The 19,691-nt window shown below is 50.2% G+C and overlaps 1 protein-coding gene across 1 annotated transcript in view; it reads left to right on the top strand.

Annotated features, from left to right (window-relative positions):
• The first annotated feature begins 689 nt into the window (after positions 1-689).
• Positions 690-19,691, top strand: part of esr2a (estrogen receptor 2a) — a 254,930-nt gene continuing 235,928 nt past the window's right edge. The window contains exon 1 of the mRNA XM_072272202.1: positions 690-770. Coding sequence (XP_072128303.1) covers positions 745-770 — 26 coding nt within the window. The 5' untranslated portion in view covers positions 690-744. The remainder of the gene's footprint in view (positions 771-19,691) is intronic.

Here is a 19,691-nt window from a genome sequence, read left to right as displayed (position 1 = left end):
CAGAATGTGGGAGAGTGTCTGTGGAGGGAGAGTGGGAAGGGGTGGTGGGGTAATGGAGACATGAGGGAGGTGTGCAGGGGGAGAAAGGAGACTGTGAGGAGCTGAGAAATGGGAAGGAGTGTGGCTGAACAGGCAGTGAGGCAGGGAGGGAAGGGGAGTGAGGAAGGAGGGAGTATGAGTGAGGGGACTGAGGGAGGGAGGGGGATAAGAGTGGGGGAACGAAGGGAGGGAGGGGGATGAGAGTGGGGGAAGGGAGGGAGGGGGATGAGAGTGGGGGAATGGAGGGAGGGAGGGGGATAAGAGTGGGGGAACGGAGGGAGGGAGGGGGATGAGAGTGTTGTGAGGGAAGGGTGAGTGAGACCGGAAGAGCTGATGTATGAGTGAGGGATAGAGGGTGGCAGTGATGGAGGGAGGGGAGTGAGTGAGGAAGAGAGATAGGGGGATATAAGGAAGGGAGAGTGAGTGTGGAAGAGGGAATGAGGGAGGAAGGAGAGGGCTGAGGGAACAGAGTGAGAATGTGAGTGGATGAAGGGAGTGAATGAGGGAGAGGGAGAGAGAGAGATAGTAGATGTGAAGGAGTGAGTGTGGAAGGGAGGAAGTAGTGAGTGAGTGGGTGAGAGGAGGGCCGGAGAGGGCGGAGACGGGCCGGCCCCCACCGGTGAGTGACGGCGGCTCTCGGCGCTGGCGGAACGGAGACGGAGCGGGGCTGACAGACGCTTGGGCTCTGCTGACTCCCGGCTGGTCATGGAGCGGGAGCAGACAGGTAGACGGTGAGTGCGTCTCCGGGGTTCCCCGCGCCACTCTTCCCTTCTTTCTCTACCCCTCTCACTGGACATACACACCAGCTTCGCCGCCGCTCGAAACTGGGCATTTGTTGCACTTTTGACGCTGACGGAAAAAGTATTCTTGTTTTACAGTTTTGGGGTTGGGTGGGGGCTCGTGTTGTCTTTGAGTGAGTGGGCGGGGTGGGGTGTTGTTGGAGGTGTCTGTGGACGTTCGGGGTGTTGTGTGCCTGTGTGTGTACAGGGGTGGGTGCGTAAGTGTACAGGGAGAAGGGGTGGGGTGTGTGTGTGTTCATCAGACATTCCTCGTGGGGTGGGGAGGGGAGGGCGTGGGGAGAGGTGGTCTCCCCTCCAACACCACCACCACCACCACCACCACCACCACCACCACCGCCGCCGCCGCCGCTACCACAATGCTTCCTTGGGATGGAGAAAGCAGACGAGCCCCATCTCTCTTCCATCACGTACACTCTTTATTCCCCTCTGCCTCACTCTTCCCTCTCCTCCCTTATCCACACTCCCACCTCCCTCACACTACCTCTGTGCTCCTCCCGTCTCTCTCTGCCCCTTTCCCCTCTGCGCCTTCCCTTTCCCCACCCTTCCCTTTCTGCCCCCCAGTCTCTCCCCACCCTTCCCTTTCTGCCCCCACTCTCGCCCCCACCCTTCCCTTTCTGCCCCCACTCTCTCCCTCACCCTTCCCTTTCTGCCCCCCAGTTTCTCCCCACCCTTCCCTTTCTGTCTCCAGTGTCTCCCCACCCTTCCCTTTCTGTCTCCAGTGTCTCCCCCACCCTTCCATTTCTGTCCCCACTCTCTCCCCGCCCTTCCCTTTCTGCCCCCGTTTCTCCCCACACTTACCTTTCTGCCCCAGTCTCTCCCCACCCTTCTTTTTCTGCCCCAGTCTCTCCCCACCCTTCTTTTTCTGCCCCCACTCTCTCCCCTACCCTTCCCTTTCTGCCCCCACTCTCTCCCCTACCCTTCCCTTTCTGCCCCCAGTCTCTCCCTCACCCTTCCCTTTCTGCCCCCAGTCTCTCCCTCACCCTTCCCTTTCTGCCCCCCAGTCTCTCCCCACCCTTCCCTTTCTGTCTCCAGTGTCTCCCCACCCTTCCCTTTCTGTCTCCACCACCCTTCCCTTTCTGTCCCCAGTGTCTCCCCCACCCTTCCCTTTCTGCCCCCAGTCTCTCCCCTCTCTTCCCCCAGTCTCTCCCCTCTCTTCCCTTTCTGGCCCCCACTCTCTCCCCACCCTTCCCTTTCTGCCCCCACTCTCTCCCCACCCTTCCCTTTCTGCCCCCAGTCTCTCCCTCACCCTTCCCTTTCTGCCCCCCAGTCTCTCCCCACCCTTCCCTTTCTGTCTCCCCACCCTTCCCTTTCTGTCTCCGCCACCCTTCCCTTTCTGTCCCCAGTGTCTCCCCCACCCTTCCTTTTCTGCCCCCAGTCTCTCCCCTCTCTTCCCCCAGTCTCTCCCCTCTCTTCCCTTTCTGCCCCCCCACTCTCTCCCCACCCTTCCCTTTCTGCCCCCATTTCTCCCCACACTTACCTTTCTGCCCCAGTCTGTCCCCCACCCTTCCCTTTCTGTCCCCAGTGTCTCCCCCACAGTCCCTCTCCCCACCCTTCCCTTTCTGCACCCCAGTCTCTCCCCACCCTTCCCTTTCTGTCCCCAGTGTCTCCCCCACCCTTCCCTTTCTGTCCCCAGTGTCTCCCCCACCCTTCCCTTTCTGTCCCCACTCTCTCCCCCACCCTTCCCTTTCTGCCCCAGTCTCTCCCTCACCCTTCCCTTTCTGCCCCCCAGTCTCTCCCCACCCTTCCCTTTCTGCTTCCCAGTCTGTCTCCCACCCTTCCCTTTCTGTCCCCACTCTCTCCCCCACCCTTCCCTTTCTGTCCCCACTCTCTCCCCCACCCTTCCCTTTCTGCCCCAGTCTCTCCCTCACCCTTCCCTTTCTGCCCCCCAGTCTCTCCCCACCCTTCCCTTTCTCTTCCCAGTGTCTCCCCCACAGTCCCTCTCCCCACCCTTCCCTTTCTTTCCCCAGTGTCTCCCCCACAGTCCCTCTCCCCACCCTTCCCTTTCTGTCCCCAGTGTCTCCCCCACAGTCCCTCTCCCCACCCTTCCCTTTCAGTCCCCAGTGTCTCCCCACCCTTCCCTTTCTGTCCCCAGTGTCTCCCCACCCTTCCCTTTCTGCTTCCCAGTCTGTCTCCCACCCTTCCCTTTCTGTCCCCAGTGTCTCCCCCACAGTCCCTCTCCCCACCCTTCCCTTTCTGTCCCCAGTGTCTCCCCCACAGTCCCTCTCCCCACCCTTCCCTTTCAGTCCCCAGTGTCTCCCCACCCTTCCCTTTCTGTCCCCAGTGTCTCCCCACCCTTCCCTTTCTGCCCCCCAGTCTGTCTCCCACCCTTCCCTTTCTGTCCCCAGTGTCTTCCCCACAGTCCCTCTCCCCACCCTTCCCTTTCCATCCCCAGTCTCTCCCCACCCTTCCCTTTCTGCTCCCAGTCTCTCCCTCACCCTTCCCTTTCTGTCCCCCAGTCTCTCCCCACCCTTCCCTTTCTGCCCCCCAGTCTCTCCCTCACCCTTCCCTTTCTGCCCCCAGTCTCTCCCTCACCCTTCCCTTTCTGCTTCCCAGTCTGTCTCCCACCCTTCCCTTTCTGTCCCCAGTGTCTCCCCCACAGTCCCTCTCCCCACCCTTCCCTTTCTGTCCCCAGTGTCTCCCCCACCCTTCCCTTTCTGCCCCCAGTCTCTCCCCTCCCTTCCCTTTCTGTCCCCAGTGTCTCCCCCACCCTTCCCTTTCTGTCGCCAGTGTCTCCCCCACAGTCCCTGTCCCCACCCTTCCCTTTCTGCCCCCCAATCTGTCCCCCACCCTTTTCTTTCTGCCCCCCCTCAGTCTTTCTCCCACCCTTCCCTTTCTGTCCCCAGTGTCTCCCCCAGAGTCCCTCTCCCCACCCTTCCCTTTCTGTCCCCAGTGTCTCCCCCACAGTCCCTCTCCCCACCCTTCCCTTTCTGTCCCCAGTGTCTCCCCCACCCTTCCCTTTCTGTCCCCAGTGTCTCCCCCACCCTTCCCTTTCTGCCCCCCACTCTCCCCCCACCCTTCCCTTTCTGCCCCAGTCTCTCCCCACTCTTCCCTTTCTGCCCCCCACTCTCTTCCCCACCCTTCCCTTTCTGTCCCCAGTGTCTCCCCCACCCTTCCCTTTCTGTCACCAGTGTCTCCCCCACAGTCCCTCTCTCCACCCTTCCCTTTCTGCCCCCAGTCTCTCCCTCACCCTTCCCTTTCTGCCCCCAGTCTCTCCCTCACCCTTCCCTTTCTGCCCCCAGTCTGTCCCCCACCCTTCCCTTTCTGCCCCCCCAGTCTGTCTCCCACTCTTCCCTTTCTGTCCCCAGTGTCTCCCCCACCCTTCCCTTTCTGCCCCCCACTCTCTCCCCCACCCTTCCCTTTCTGCCCCATTTCTCCCCACCCTTCCCTTTCTGCCCCAGTCTCTCCCCACTCTTCCCTTTCTGCCCCCCACTCTCTTCCCCACCCTTCCCTTTCTGTCCCCAGTGTCTCCCCCACCCTTCCCTTTCTGTCCCCAGTGTCTCCCCCACAGTCCCTCTCCCCACCCCATTTCTGTCCCCAGTCTCTCCTCTCCCTTCCCTTTCTGCCCCCCACTCTCTCCCCCACCCTTCCCTTTCTGCCCCCCACTCTCTCCCCCAACCTTCCCTTTCTGCCCCCAGTCTCTCCCTCACCCTTCCCTTTCTGCCCCCCACTCTTGTTCCCCACCCTCCCTTTTCTCCCTCCAGTCTCCCCCCCCACCCTTTCTGCTTTCCTTCTGTCTCTGCTTCCACCTAAGGGTGATTGTTCTGCTGTGCCAATCTAAACACACACTCTTCCTGTGTGAGGCTGGACTGTCAGCCGTGATGGGCTGTTCCCCCACACTGTGCATCACCTCTCTCTGTTTATTTGCTGGCTTAGCCACTGAGTTTTGGAAGAGGGGGACAAGGGTGTGTTTGAGTAGGTTCTCCACAGATTATCCTTGCCCTCCTTCTCTGAATTCTCCCTCCAACCTTCTTGCAAGATCCTTCCCTCCCCACAGGTGTAGACAAGCATTAGTCCCTGGGAGAGGCCACTACTCTGTCCCCGACCACCCCCAGTCCCAATCCAGGCACTTCCCATTGTGAACCCGGTGCCCAGTTCATCTGGCTTCACGATGAGTCTTTGCCCACTGGTGGTGTGGATCAACGCAGCTCAAGCAAGCAGTCGACCAGCCGTCCTGTCAGCTACCTGTGTATGGCAGACTTGGGAGCAGAGTGTGAGCCGTGCTTCTTTGCGCATAATGTGCTTTGACCCGGTTGAATTTTCATTGAATCTTTGTAGCTGATGGCTGATCAGGGTGCTGTGTGTGTTGGTGGTGTACGTGTGTGAGTCAGTCCTCGTTGTGCTTGCACTGATTCTTGTGTTACTCTGGGTGGTGATGTTACTCTGTGTTTTCCAGTGCGGGGAGCAAGTCACATCTCAGTTGCGCCTGCTGTTGAGCACTATAAGTCCGCTTCAGGAATCGTTGGGCTTTTTCTCTGATGACAACCCCCCTGCCACACCCAGACCTCTCTTGCCCTGTCCTGGGACCCGCCACCTTTCTGCCCGTTCCCACTTCACAACCCCGCAATTCTGTTCCTCCTGAGCCTCGGCACTGTCTTGTTCCTCCCGGATTTGTGACTCCCTCTGGCCTGCCGACCCTCCCAGATGTTTGTGCTTCCCCCAGCTCTGGCCTCTCTCTGGCTCATCCCACAGCTGTCCTCCCCACCGGAGTCAGGGGGAGACTAGGGTGTCCTCGTCCGAAACAAGAACTACGGCGTAGATTTAAGTTGGGTGGAGGGGAGAAGGTTGAACAGGAGTGTGATTGGCAAGCAACACATTGCACAGGAAAGGTAGAGGATTAAATTTATTCCCAATATACATTGGGAATGTACAGTATTGATAATCTGCAATGGCGTGTTGGTCAGGGTGCAAATGCAACGAAAAGAAACACTCAATAATGGTAAAGAATTACGTGTATAAAATTAGAAGTTAGTGTAGGGATGGTATGTGGGATGAGCTGCTAGCGAGTAATTGAGGCAGGTACTATAATTTAAAAGACAGTTGGACAGGTACATGGATTGGAAAGATTTAAAAAGAAAGATTAGCTTTATTTGTCACAAACGTTGAACCACACTATGAAATGCATCATTTGGTCAATGACAAACTCATTCCGAGGATGTGTTGGGGGAAACATAGAAAACCTACAGCACAATACAGGCCCTTCGACCCACAAAACTGTGCCAAAGATGTCCTCACCTTAGAAATTACCTGGGGTTACCCGTAGCCCTCTAAGTGTCGCCATGCTTCTGTTGCCAGTGTAGCATGCTCACAAGATAAAGAAAGTTCTGGTCCATGCGCTGGCAAATGGGACTAGCTTGGATGGGGCATCTTGGTCAGCATGGAGTAGATGGGCCGAAGGGTTTGTTTCGCGCTGTGTGACTCTAAGACTCCATTGTTCTACGCCGTGATTGTAGCTCTCAACCACTCCAAGCACATGTGGAGATGTGGATCAAGAGCAGACCCCCTTGATTCCCAACCACAAAATAAACTGCAGATGCTGTGATCAAAGCAACACTTTCAGTACGCTGGATGAACTCAGCAGGTCGGGCAGCATCACTTAGAAATGATGAGTTGACGTTTCGGGCCGGAACCCTTCGTCAGGACTGAAGAGTGAAAGATGGGGAAGGATTTGAAGAATGCTTGTAGCTTCAGTTGAAAGGCAAAGGGGTGAGAGAGGGGAAGCATTGACGTCATAGCCCTGAAAACAATGGGTAGTAGAAGAAGGAGGCGGAACCATGAGGGAGCTGGGGGAGGGGACAGAGTGACATAGGGATAGAGGAAGGGAGGGGGAGGGAATTACCGGAAGTTGGAGAATTCTATGTTCATACCAAGGGGCTGGAGACTACCTAGACGGTATATGAGGTGTTGCTCCTCCAACCTGAGTTTAGCCTCATCATGGCAGTAGAGGAGGCCATGTATGGACATATCTGAATGGGAATGGGAAGCAGAGTTGAAGTGGGTGGCTACCGGGAGATCCTGTCTGTTGTGGTGGATGGAGTGGAGGTGCTTGACGAAGCGGTCCCCCAATCTGCGTCGGGTCTCACCGATGTAGAGGAGACCGCACCGGGAGCACCGGATGCAATAGATGACCTCAATAGACTCACAAGTGAAGTGTTGTCTCATATCAGACAAAGTTTGTCTTTTTGCCCATCTAGTCCATGTTATTTTGCCTAGTTTCATTGATCCACACCTAGACCATAGCCCTCTATTTGTGTACTTATCCAAACTTCTCTTAAAAGTTGCAATTGAATCCACATCCACCTCTGGCACCACATCTTTGCACCACTCTCTTAAATATTTCTTCTTTCACCCTTAACCTATGACCTCATTCAGCCTCAGTGGAAAAACAAACCTGAGAAAATCTGTGGATGCTGGAAATCAAAGCAACACACAGAAAGCGCTGGAGGAGCTCAACAGGCCAGGCAGCATCTATGGAAAAGAGTAAACAGTCGACATTTTGGGCCCCTGATGAGGAAAAGCCAACTTGCATTTACTCTGTTGATACCCTTCATAATTTTGTATTCCTCTATCAAATCTCCCTTCATTCTCCTACGCTCCAGGGAGTAAATTCCTAACCTACTCAACCTGAGGTATTGGTCAGACTGCACAGAGTATTGCGAGCAGTTTTGGGCCCCATATTTAAGGAAGGTTGTGCTGACATTGGAGGTTCATGAGAAGGATTCTGGGAACGAAAGGGTGAAGGTATGAGGAGCATTTGATGGCTCTGGGCCATCTGGAATTTAGAAGAATGAAAGGGGATCTCATTGAAACCTATATCGAATATTGAAAGGCCTAGATAGAGTGGACATGGCGAAGATGTTTCCAATAGTGGGAGAGTCAGGACCAGAGGGCACAGCCTCAGAATACAAGGGCAGCCTCTTAGAACAGAGATGAGGAATTTCTTTAGTCAGAGGATAGTGAATCTGTGGAATTCATTGTCACAGACGGCTGTGGAAGCCAAATCTTTTGGTCTACTTATAAAGTAGAAGTTGACGGGTTTTTGACTGGTAAAGGTTATACGGAGAAGGCAAGAGAATGGGGCTGAGAGCCATGATCGAATGGTGCAGCAGACTCGATGGGCTGACTGGCCTAATTTTTTTCCTATATTTTATAATCTCAACCTTTCCCTATAACTCAGCTCCTCAAATCCTGGCAGCAACCTTTTCTGTCCTCTTCCCAGTGACGGAGGCTGAGGGGAGATCTGATGGAGGTTTATAAGATTATGAGAGGCATAGACAGAGTAGAATTCTTTTCCTAGACAGAATATGTCTAATACCAGAGGGCATGTACTATGAGTGAGAGGGAGGCATGGTAATGTAGCGGTCAGCATAACGCTTTGCCGCACCTGCGATACGAGTTCAATTCCTGCGGCTGTCTGTGAGGAGTTTATATGTTCTCATGACTGTGTGAATTTCCTCCGAGTGCCCCTTTTTCCTCCCACGTTCCAAAGACATGCAGGTTAGGGTTAGTGAGTTGTGGGCTTGCTATGTTGTTGCCAGTGGTGTGGCGACACTGGCTGTCCCCAGCACATCCTAGGATCGTATTGATCACTGATGCATTTCACTCTACGTTTCAATGCACTTGGCAAATAAAAACTAACCTTCAATCTCTATCTTGTCTTTAAAGGAGGTATGCAGGGCAATTTTATTTTCACACAGAGAGTGGTGGGTGTCTGGGATGCGCTGCCTTTTGTGGTGGTGGAGGTGCATATGACAGGGGTTTTAAGAGGCTCTCAAATGGGCACAAAAATGACAGGGAATGGAAGGTTATGGACGTTGTATAGGTAGACGGGATTAGTGTAGTTGGGTATTTGACTACTAAAGAAATTCAGTTGGCACAACATTGTGAGGCTGAAGAGTCTCTCGTGTGTTGTATGTTCTGAGCTCTGTGTTCCAGATCTCCACACATAGAACATAGAAATCTACATCACATTACAGGCCTTTCGGCCCACAATATTGTGCTGACCTACTCTAGAAACTGCCTAGAATTTCCATCCTGCATAGCACTCTACTTTTCTAAGCTCCATGTACCTATCTAAGACTCTTTTAAAAGACCCGATTGTATCTGCCTCTACCACTGTCGCTGGCAGTGCATTCCACGCACCCACCACTCTCTGTGTGGAAAAACTTGCCTCTAACATCCCCTTTGTACCTACTTCCAAGCAGCTTAAAACTATGCCTCCTCGTGTTAGCCATTTCAGCCCTGGGGAGAATCCTCTGGCTATCCACACGATCAATGCCTCAAACAAATGAATTTAGCAGAGGAAGTAACTGAGGGATATGAGCCAAATACAAGACTGGGTCAGTATAGACCAATTGGGCCAAAGGGCCTGCTTCTTACTACAAGTGTAGGAATTCTGTGTTGGTCTGAGTATTAGTGTGTGTGAGATGTGGGGCAGTAAGTGGGGGTGTTACAGTGCCCCAATTCCCGAAGGTTGAGTCACTTGCCCTCTGTCGTTACTGACCTGTGGGGCAAAGCCCCTCCGTAACTGGGAGGCTCACTGGGTTGCCCCTGGGGGGAGGCAGAAGTTGAGATGGTGGGCTCAGGGGATGCGGAGAGGCACTGCGGTGGGTCCTGGCCTCCTCAGCGGCATCTGCAGCAATTCACTCTCTCCTTGTATCCGTGCGAAGGAAATTGGCATGCGAGCCCTTTCAGGAAAGATGCACTTCCAGCCTGGCTGGAGGGGTGTCTCATCGTGTGAGGTTTGGGAGATTTTTCAGTTTGAGGGAAGAGCTAGTTCTGGTTGAAGTGATGCAGGGGAGGGCCAGGGCGGAATCCCTGGAGACGTTCGTCGTTGGCTTTCAGACAATTCAGCCAGAGTTCAAGGCAGCAGATTTGGCTTCACCCGGTTTGGACTCGCTCTCCTCTCCTCTCCCCTCCCCCCTCACCTGAGTCTCACTGAAACCAGCTCCGCTCCTGTGGACTCTCCCTGGGTAGCCACCTGCCTCTCATTCTCTTTGCAGTGTAGGCAGGAAGGCACAGCACAGGCCCTTCAACCTGCTGTGTCTGTACCGAAATGGATAATACCAGGGCACAGAACTTTAAGGTGATTAGAGAAAAGTACAAGGGAGATGTCAGAGGCAGGCTTTTTTACACAGAGGGTAGTGGGTGCATGAAATGCCCTACAAGGAGTGGTGGTAGAGGCAGATACATTAGGGACATTTAATAAACTTTTAGGCACATGGATGAAAGAAAAATGGAGAGCTACTTGGGAGGGAAGGGTTAGACATAGGTTAAAAGGTTGGCAGCATATTGTGGACAGAAAGGCCTGTACTATGTTCCATGTAGGCCCTTTCGCCCATGAACAAAGTAAAACTAACAATTAACTAATCCCTTCTGCCCGCAATGTCCTTACCCCTCCATTCTTTGGACATCCATGTGCCAAGCTAAGATCCTCTTAAATGCCTTTATTGTATCTGCCTCTACCACCACTCCAGGCAGAACTCCAGCCACCCTCCACTCCCTGTGTTTAAAAAAAACTTGTCCCACAGATCTCCCTTACCCCTCTCACCATAAATGCATGCCAGTCTGGTACTGGTAAGAGTGTACAGAATCAGATTCTGGTGTAATATCACCAGCATATGTCGTGAAATTTGTTAACTGTGGCAGCAGTACAGTGCAACACATGATAATATAGAAAAATACTGTAATTACAATAACTGTGTGTATGTATGTATGTGTATATATCTATATCTATCTATCTATATATGTTGGCGTGTGGCCAAATGGTTAAGGCATCAGTCTAGGGATCTGAAGGTTGCTAGTTCGAGCCTTGGCTGAGGCAGTATGTTGTATCCTTGAGCAAGGCAGTTAACCACACATTACTCTGCGACGACACCGGTGCCAAGCTGTATCAGCCCTAGTGCCCCTCCCTTGGACAACATCGGTGGTATGGAGAAATGAGACTTGCAGCATGGGCAACTGCGGGTCTTCCATACAACCTTGCCCAGGCCTGCACCCTGGAAACCTTCCAAATGGCAAGCATCACAGCTTGTAAATGCTTTCTGTAGCCAGCTAAGAGTCTTTCACTTCTTGTTTGGGAGATTTTTGCCCATTCTTCCTTGCAAAAGGCTTCTAGTTCTGTCAGATTCTTGGGCCGTCTTGCATGCACTGCTCTTTTGAGGTCTATCCTCAGATTCTCGATGATGTTTAGGTCAGGGGACTATGAGGGCCATGGCAAAACCTTCAGCTTGTGCCTCTTGAGGTAGTCCATTGTGGATTTTGAGGTGTGCTTAGGATCATTATCCTGTTGTAGAAGCCATCCTCTTTTCACCTTCAGCTTTTTTACAGACAGTGTGATGTTTGCTTCCAGAATTTGCTGGTGTTTAATTGTATTCATTCTTCCCTCTACCAGTAAATGTTCCCCATGCCACTGGCTGCAACACAAGCCCAAAGCATGATTGATCCACCCCCCGTGCTTAACAGTTGGAGAGGTGTTCTTTTCATGAAATTCTGCACCCTTTTTTCTCCAAACATACCTTTGCTCATTGCGGCCAAAAATTTCTATTTTAACTTCATCATTCCACAGGACTTGTTTCCAAAATGCATCAGGCTTGTTTAGATGTTCCTTTGCAAACTTCTGATGCTGAATTTTGGCTGCAATGAGGAAAGTTTTCTTGCTTAAAATATTAAAGAAATGTGTCATCTTTAACTTTATGCCTTTTGGAAATCAGTTCATCTTTTACTCGCTTAGCTATTCACAGTAACAGAAATTTTGACTGGGGTGCCCAAACTTTTGCATGCCACTGTGTGTGTGTGTGTGTGTGTGTGTATATAATATAAAAACAGTTAAATAAATATTGCAAAAAAGTAATGAGGTTGTGTTCATTGATTCAATGCCCATTCAGAAATTGGATGGCAGAGGGGAAGAAGCCGATTCTGAATTGCTGAGTGTGTGCCTTCAGGCTTCTGTACCTCCTTCCTGATGGTAACAGTGAGAAGATGGTGTTGGGGATCCTTAATGATAGATGCCGCCTTTTTGAAGCACCACTCCTTGAAAATATCTTGAAGACTATGGAGGCTAGTACCCATGATGGAGCTGAGTAATTTTACAACTCTCTGCAGCTTACTTCGACTGTGTACGTTCGCCCCACCTTCCTCCCCATACCATATGGTGATGCAGCCAGTCAGAATGCTCTCCACAGCACATCGGTAGAAACTTTAGAATGTCTTAGATGACATACAAAATCTTCTCAAACTCCTAATGAAATATAGCTGCTGTCTTGCCCTCTTTATAGCTGCTCAATATGTTGGGACCAGGTTTGATCCTCAGAGAAATTAACAGCCAGGAACTTGAAATTGCTCACTCTCTCCACATTAATCCCTCTATGAGGATTGATTTGTGTTCCCTCGTCATACCCTTTCTGAAGTTCACAATCAGCTCTTTTATCCTACTGACGTTAAGTGTTAGGTTGTTGCTGCGACACCACCCCACTGGCTGGTATATCTCGCTCCTGTACGTCCTCCCACCACCAACTGAAATTCTGCCAACAGTAGTTGTATCATCGGTGAATTTATAGATGGCATTTGAGCTGCGTCTAGTCATAGAGTTGTGGGTGTTGAGTGAGTATAGCCATGGGCTAAGCATGTATTCCCAAGGTGTGCCAGTGTTGGTTATCAGTGAGGAGGAGATGTTATTTATGATCCCGGTGGGGGGTGGGGGGTAATAAAGACACTGTCCACTCTATTTATGCCTCTCATAATCATCATAATCATATAAACTGCTTTCAGGTCTCTCCTCAGCCTCTGGTGCTGCGGAGGAAGATCACCTCATAATTCCTCACCTCACTGCAACGTCCCAAACTCCTAACAGTTGTGGATCAGAGAACAGGAGGGAGACAGCTCTTGGAACACCAGGCCCTGCTGACCGCAGTGTGACGTACAGCAGGCGTCCTGTTAGTTTGGTTAACATTGCGCAGGGCAGCAGGATATTAACCAGACTCCTACTCCAGAATAACGCTTTGGCATTCTTTAATATCCATCTCAGATGGCAGATGGCATTCATGTCCCTTCCTGAAAGTGGTACATCCTGAAGCACGGTGTTACCTGTAATTCACAGCTGCTTTTCGTTCTGTGGTTTCGTTGTAGAGCAAAGGTGTATCCACGCCAGTAGAGTCATGCAGTGCAGAAACAGGCCCTCTGGTTCACAGGTCCACACCTCCCCAGATATCCATGTAAGCCCATCCCATTTGTCCACAGTTGGCCCATATCCTTCTAAGCTCAGGCTTTTCTCTTTGGAGAAAAGGAAGGGTGAGAGGTGACTTGATGGAGATGTACAAGATGTAAAGAGGCATAGATAGAGTAGACAGCCAGAGACTTTTTCCCAGGGCAGAAATAGCTAATGAGAGTCATAATTTTAAGATGATTGGGGGTTGTCAGAGGTAGTATTTTTTTGCCCAGAGTGGTGGGTGTGTAGAACACCCTGACAGGAGAGGTGGTACATTAGTAATATTTAAGAGGTTCTTAGATAAGCACATGGATGAAATAAAAATGGACGGCCACGTAGGTAGGAAGGGTTGGATTAACCTTGCAGCAGGTTAAATGGTCAGCACAACATCATAGGTGGAAGTGCCTACACTGTGCTGTAGTTTTCGATGTTCTATGTAACTGGAACTACTTACCTGTCATCTCACAGCCCTTCCTCAGTCTACAAATCACCTGGGAATTCTCTCCTGCCTGTTAATGCAAATGACCTATTTCACTGTATGTTTTGATGTATCACTGTAAATATGACAAATAAAGTCAATCTTTATCTATTATTTAAGGTAGTACTACATAAAAGCCAAAGAGACGGCATATAATAGAGCAAAAATTAGTGGGAAGTTAGGGGATTGGGAAGCTTGGAAAGACTAACAGAAAGCAACTAAGAAGGTTATTAAGAAGGTAAAGATGGAATACAAAAGTAAGCTAGCCAATAATATTAAAGAGGATACCAAAAGTTTCTTCAGATGAATAAAGTGTAAAAGAGAGGTGAGAGAGGATATTGGACCACTGGAAAATGATGTGGAGAGGTTGTAATGGGGATACAAAATGATGGAAGAACTGAGGAAGTATTTTGTGTCAGACTTCACTGTGGAAGACACTAGCAGTGTGGTGGAAGTTCCAGGTGTCAGGGGTCATGAGTGTGTAAAGTTACCTTAACTAGAGAGAGGTTCTTGGGAAACTGAAAGGACTGAAGATAGATAAGTCACTTGGAACAGATGGTGTACACACCAGGGTTCTGAAAGAAGTGGCTGAAAAGATATTGGAGAAATTAGTAATGATCTTTCAGGAATCACTAGATTCTGGAATGGTTTAGGAAGACTGGAAAAGTACATAGTAAATGGCAGGATACTTGGAAGTGTGGAGGAGCAGAGGGATCTGGGGGTACATGTCCACAGATCCCTGAAAGTTGCCTCACAGGTAGATAGGGTAGTTAAGAAAGCTTATGGAGTGTTTGCTTTCTTAAGTCGAGGGATAGAGTTTAAGAGTCATGAGGTAATGATGCAGCTCTATAAAACTCTGGTTAGGCCACACTTGCAGTACTGTGTCCAGTTCTGGTCGCCCACTATAGGAAGGATGTGGATGCATTGGAAAGGGTACAGAGGAGATTTACCAGGATGCTGCCTGGTTTAGAAAGTATGCATTATGATCAGAGATTAAGGGAGCTAGGGCTTTACTCTTTGGAGAGAAGGAGGATGAGAGGAAACATGATAGAGGTGTACAAGATATTAAGAGGAATAGATAGAGTGGATAGCCAGCGCCTCTTCCCCAGGGCACCACTGCTCAATACAAGAGGACATGGCTTTAAAGTAAGGGGTGGGAAGTTCAAGAGGGTTATTAGAGGAAGGTTTTTTACTCAGAGAATGGTTGGTGCGTGGAATGCACTGCCTGGGTCAGTGGTGGAGGCAGATATACTAGTGAAATTTAAGAGCCTACTGGACAGGTATATGGAGGAATTTAAGGTGGGGGATATATGGGAGGCAGGGTTTAAGGGTCGGTACAACATCGTGGGCTGAAGGGCCTGTACTGTGCTGTACTGTTCTATGTTCTATGTAAAATTGCAAATTTTCACTCTTCATGAAGGGAGAGAGGCAGAAGAAAGGAAATTATAGGCCAGTTAGTCTGACCTTAGTGGTTGGGAAGATGTTGGAGTCGATCGTTAAGGATGTGGTTTCCGGGTACTTGGAGGGACATGATAAAATAGGCCATAGCATGGTTTCATAGAACATAGATATTTACAACATATTACAGACTTCGGCCCACATTGTTTTGCTGACCATGTAACCTACTCTAGAAACTGCCTAGAATTTCCCTAACGCATAGCCCTCTATTTTTCTAAAGTCCATGTACCTACCTAAGAGGCTCTTAGAAGACCCTATTGTATCCGCTTCCACCACTGCCACCGGCAGTGCATTCCAAGCACTCACCACTCTGTGTGGAAAAACTTACCCCTGACATCCCCTCGGTACCTATTTTCAAGCACCTTATAACTATGTCCCCCTCGTGTTAGTGAATTCAGCCCTAGGAAAAATGCCTCTATCTATCCACATGATCAATACCTCTCATCATCATATACACCTCTATCAGGTCACCTCTCATCCTCCGTTGCCCCACGGAGAAAAGGCCAAGTTCACTCAACCTATTCTCATAAGGCACGCTCTCCACTCCAGGGACAACATCCTTGTAAATCTCCCACTCTCTCTATAGCATCCACATCCTTCCTGTAATGAGAGGTGACCAGAACTGAACACAGTACTCCAAGTGGGGCCTGACCAAGGTCTTGTATAGCTCTAACATTACCTCACGGCTCTTGAACTCAATCCCACGGTTGCTGAAGGCCAACACACCATACGCCTTCTTTACAACACTGCCAACCTGTGCAGCAGCTTTGAGTGTCCTACTGACACGGACCCCAAGATCTCTCAGATCCTCCACACTGCTAAGAATCTTACCATTTATATCATATTCATCACAGGAAAATCTTGCATGAGAAGTCTGTTGGAATTCTTTGAGGAAATAACAAGCAGGATAGTTGAGGGAGAGTCATTCGATGTTGTGAACTTGGATTTTCTGAAGGTGTCACACATGAGGTTGTTTAACAAGCTACGAGCCCATGGTACTGCTGGAAAGATTCTAGCATGGATAGAGCATTGGCTGATTGACAGGAGACAAAGAGTGGGAATGAAGAGAGCCTTTTCTGCCTGGCTGCTGGCGACTAGTGGTGTTCCACAGGGGTCTGTGTTGGGACTGATTCTTTTCACGTTACATGTCAATGATTTGGATGATGGAATTGATGGCTTTGTGGGTAGGTGGGTTTGAGGATCTAGGGAGGCTGCAGAAGGACTTGGACAGATGAGGAGAATGGACAAAGAAGCGACAGAATACAGTGTCAGGAAATGTACGGTCATGCGCTTCGGCAGAAGAAGTGAAAGGGTTGACTATTTTCCAGATGGAGAGAAAGTAGAAAAATCCGAGGCACAAAGGGATTTGGAAGTCCTTGTGCAGGGTTTCCAAAAGGTTAATTTGTAGTTTGAGTCTCTGATAAGGAAGGCAAATGTGATGTTAGCATTCATTTCAAGAGGACTAGAATATAAAAGCAAGGATGTAATGTTAAGTGTGTAACGTTGCAACTTTATAAAGCACTGGTGAGGCCTCACGTGGAGTATTGTGTGCAGTTTTTGGCCCCTTATCTTAGAAATGATGTGCTGAAATTGGAGAGGGTTCAAAGGAGGTCACAAAAATGATTCCAGGATTGAACGGCTTGTGTTATAAAGAGCTTTGGATGGCTCTGGGCCTGTATTCACTTGAATTCAGAAGAATGAGGGGTGACCTCATTAAAACCTGTCAAGTGGTGAAAGGCCTTGATAGACTGGAAGTAGAGAGGATGTTTCCTATGGTGAGCGTGTCTAAGAGCAGATGACACAGCCTCAAAGTAGAGGGGAATCCTTTTAGAATGGAAATAAGGAGCAATTTCTTCAGCCTGGGAGTGGTGAATCTGTGGAATTAGTTGCCATAGGCAGCCATGGAAGCCAAGTCTTTATGTGTCATTAAAGCAGAGGTTGATAAATTCTTGATCAGTCAGGGCATGAAGGGATACAGGGATTGGGGCTGAGAGGAAAAATGGATCAGCCATGATGAAATGGTGGAGTATACTCAATGGGCCAAGTGGCTGACTTCTGCTCCTATGTCTTGTGGTCTAAAGAGAAAAGTGACAACAGAATGGAGCATTCTAGAATACAGTGCAGGCAGGCAATAAGGTGCAAAGGTCAAAATGAGTTAGATTGTGAGGTGAAGAGTCCATTTTTATTGTTCAAGAGTCTGATAACAGTGGGATAGAAGCTGTCCTTGAATCTGGTGCTATGTGTTTTCAGGCTTTTGTGTCTTCTGGTGGGAGAAGAGGGAAGAGAGGATGTCTGAGGTGGGTGAGGTCTTTGATTATGCTGGCTGCTTTACTGAAGCACTGAGAAGTGTAGACAGAGTCCATGGAAGGGAGAAGTGTTTCCGTGATCTGTCCACAACTCACTGCAGTTTCTTGTGGTCACGGGCAGAGAACAGTTGTCATTCCAAGCTGTTCTGCATCAAGATAGGATGTGTTTTGTGATGCCTCTGTTTAAAAACAAATTGGAGAAGGTCTAGGTCTGGCACACAGACTGTGGGCTGAATGGCCTCCTTACTTATCAGGAGAGCTGATCGTGCATTTTGAATGTGCCTGCATTAAAGCCCTGAGTGAACTTGGGAGCAGCTTCGGCTATCTGGCATGTCCTGAGGATGAGCTGTAATGTGTTGTATAAATCCAGGGTCTGCCACAGCTGCCTCTCTTTAGTACAAACCATTCTCCCAGTGAGCTGGTCCACTACCCTGCAGCTAGTCTCTTCAGCACAGGCAATAATTTCATCAGTCCGAGCCGCGAGCGAGAACAACACGTACACACCGCTCAATAAATTCCGCAGCGAGTAGCCCAGTTCTAGTGCGCACACCCGCCCTGACCTCCCTCCTCCCCACCTCTCCTTTATCACCAACGCAGGAGATTCTTCAGATACTGCAAATCCCAGAGCAGCACGCACAAAATGCTGGAGGAACTCAGCTGGTCAGACAGTATCTATGGAGTGGAATGAACAGTCCTCATTTTGGGTCGAGACCTTTCATCAGAACTGGAGGAGGAGAGTAGCTGGGGGGGGGGTACTGAAGAAGGAGATTTCTCCCCCTCTCTTTTCACTCTTCTTCTATTCCCTGTTCACCCCTCCTTCTTTTCACTTGCCCATCACCTCCCTCTGGTACCCCTCCTCCTTCCCTTTCTCCCACGGTCCATTGTCTCTCCAATCAGATTTCTCCTTCTTCAGCCCTTTACCCCTTCCACTTATCACCTCCGAGCTTCTTACTTCATTGCCTCTTCCCCCTCACCTGGCCTCACCTATCATCTGCAACACACACAAAATGCTGGAGGAACTCAGCAGGCCAGGCAGCATCTATGGAAAAGAGTACAGTCGACGTTTCGGGCCGAGACCCTTCGGCAGGACTGGAGGAAAAAGGATGAGTTGGGGGAGGGGAGGGAGAAACATAAGGTGAAAAGGGTGGTCACTGGGAGATCCGGCTACCCGACCAGGGATAGGATTCCCCTTGTCCTCACCTACTACACCACTAGCCTTTGTGTGCAGCACATAATTCTCTGGCACTTCTGCCATCTCCAACAGGATCCCACCATGAAGCATGTCTTTCCCTTCTCCCCACTTTCTGCTTTCCATTGTATTGCTCCCCAGGTAACTCCCTTGTCCATTCATCCCTCCCCCTCCACACTGATCTCCCTCCTGGCACATCCTTGCAAGTGGAACAAGTGCCACACATGCCCCTACACCTCCTCCCTCACTACCATTCAGGGCCCCAAACAGTTCTTCCAGGTGAGGCGACACTTCACCTGTGAGGCTGTTGGGGTCATTTACTGTGTTCGGTGCTCCCGGTATGGCATCCTGTATATCGGTGAGACCAGGTATGGATTGGGAGACCGTTTCGCTGAGCACCTACACTCCATCCTCCAGAAGAAGTGGGATCCCCCAGTGGTCACCCATTTTAATTCCACTTCCCATTCCCATTCTAATGTCTATCCACGGCCTCCTCTACTGTCATGATGAAGCCACACTCAGGTTGGAGGAACAACACATTATATTCCGTCTGGGTAGCCTCCAACCTGATGGCATGAACATTGACTTCTCAAACCTCTATTGGTGCCCCATTTCACCATTCACCACCACCTTTTCCCCCCTCTCACCTTATCTCTTTGCCTGCCCATCGCCTCCCTCTGGTGCTCCTTCCCCCCCCCCCCCGGTTTTTCTTTCTTTCATGGCCTTCTGTCCTCTCCCATTAGATTCCCTCTTCTCCAGCCCTGTATCTCTTTTGCCAACCAACTTCCCAGCTCTTTACTTCACCCCCCCTCCCATTTTTACCTATCACCTTGTGTTCCTCCTTCCCCTCCTGCACCTTAAAATCTACTCCTCATCTTTTTTTCTCCAGTCCTGCTGAAAGGTCTCTGCTTAAAACATTGACTGTTTACTCTTGCTGCCTGTCCTGCTGAGTTCCTCCAGCATTTTGTGTGTGTTGCTTGGATTTCCAGCGTCTGCAGATTTTCTCCTCTTTGTGATTGACTCACCTATCACCTGCCAGATTTTACTCACCTCTCCCACACCCCCCCCACCTCCATCTACTTCTTATGGCTTCCTCCCCCTTCCTCTCCAGTCCTGATGACGAGTCCTTGGCTGGAAATATCGACTGCTTATTCCCCTCCATAGATGCTAACTGACTTGCTGAGTTGCTCCAGCATATTGTGTGTGTTGCTCTCTCTGA

Source organism: Mobula birostris, chromosome 1 (genome assembly GCF_030028105.1).
Source record: "Mobula birostris isolate sMobBir1 chromosome 1, sMobBir1.hap1, whole genome shotgun sequence".
Classification (NCBI taxonomy): domain Eukaryota; kingdom Metazoa; phylum Chordata; class Chondrichthyes; order Myliobatiformes; family Myliobatidae; genus Mobula; species Mobula birostris.
Note: the sequence above shows the minus strand (reverse complement) of the source record. Positions and strands in the feature narration are given on the sequence as shown.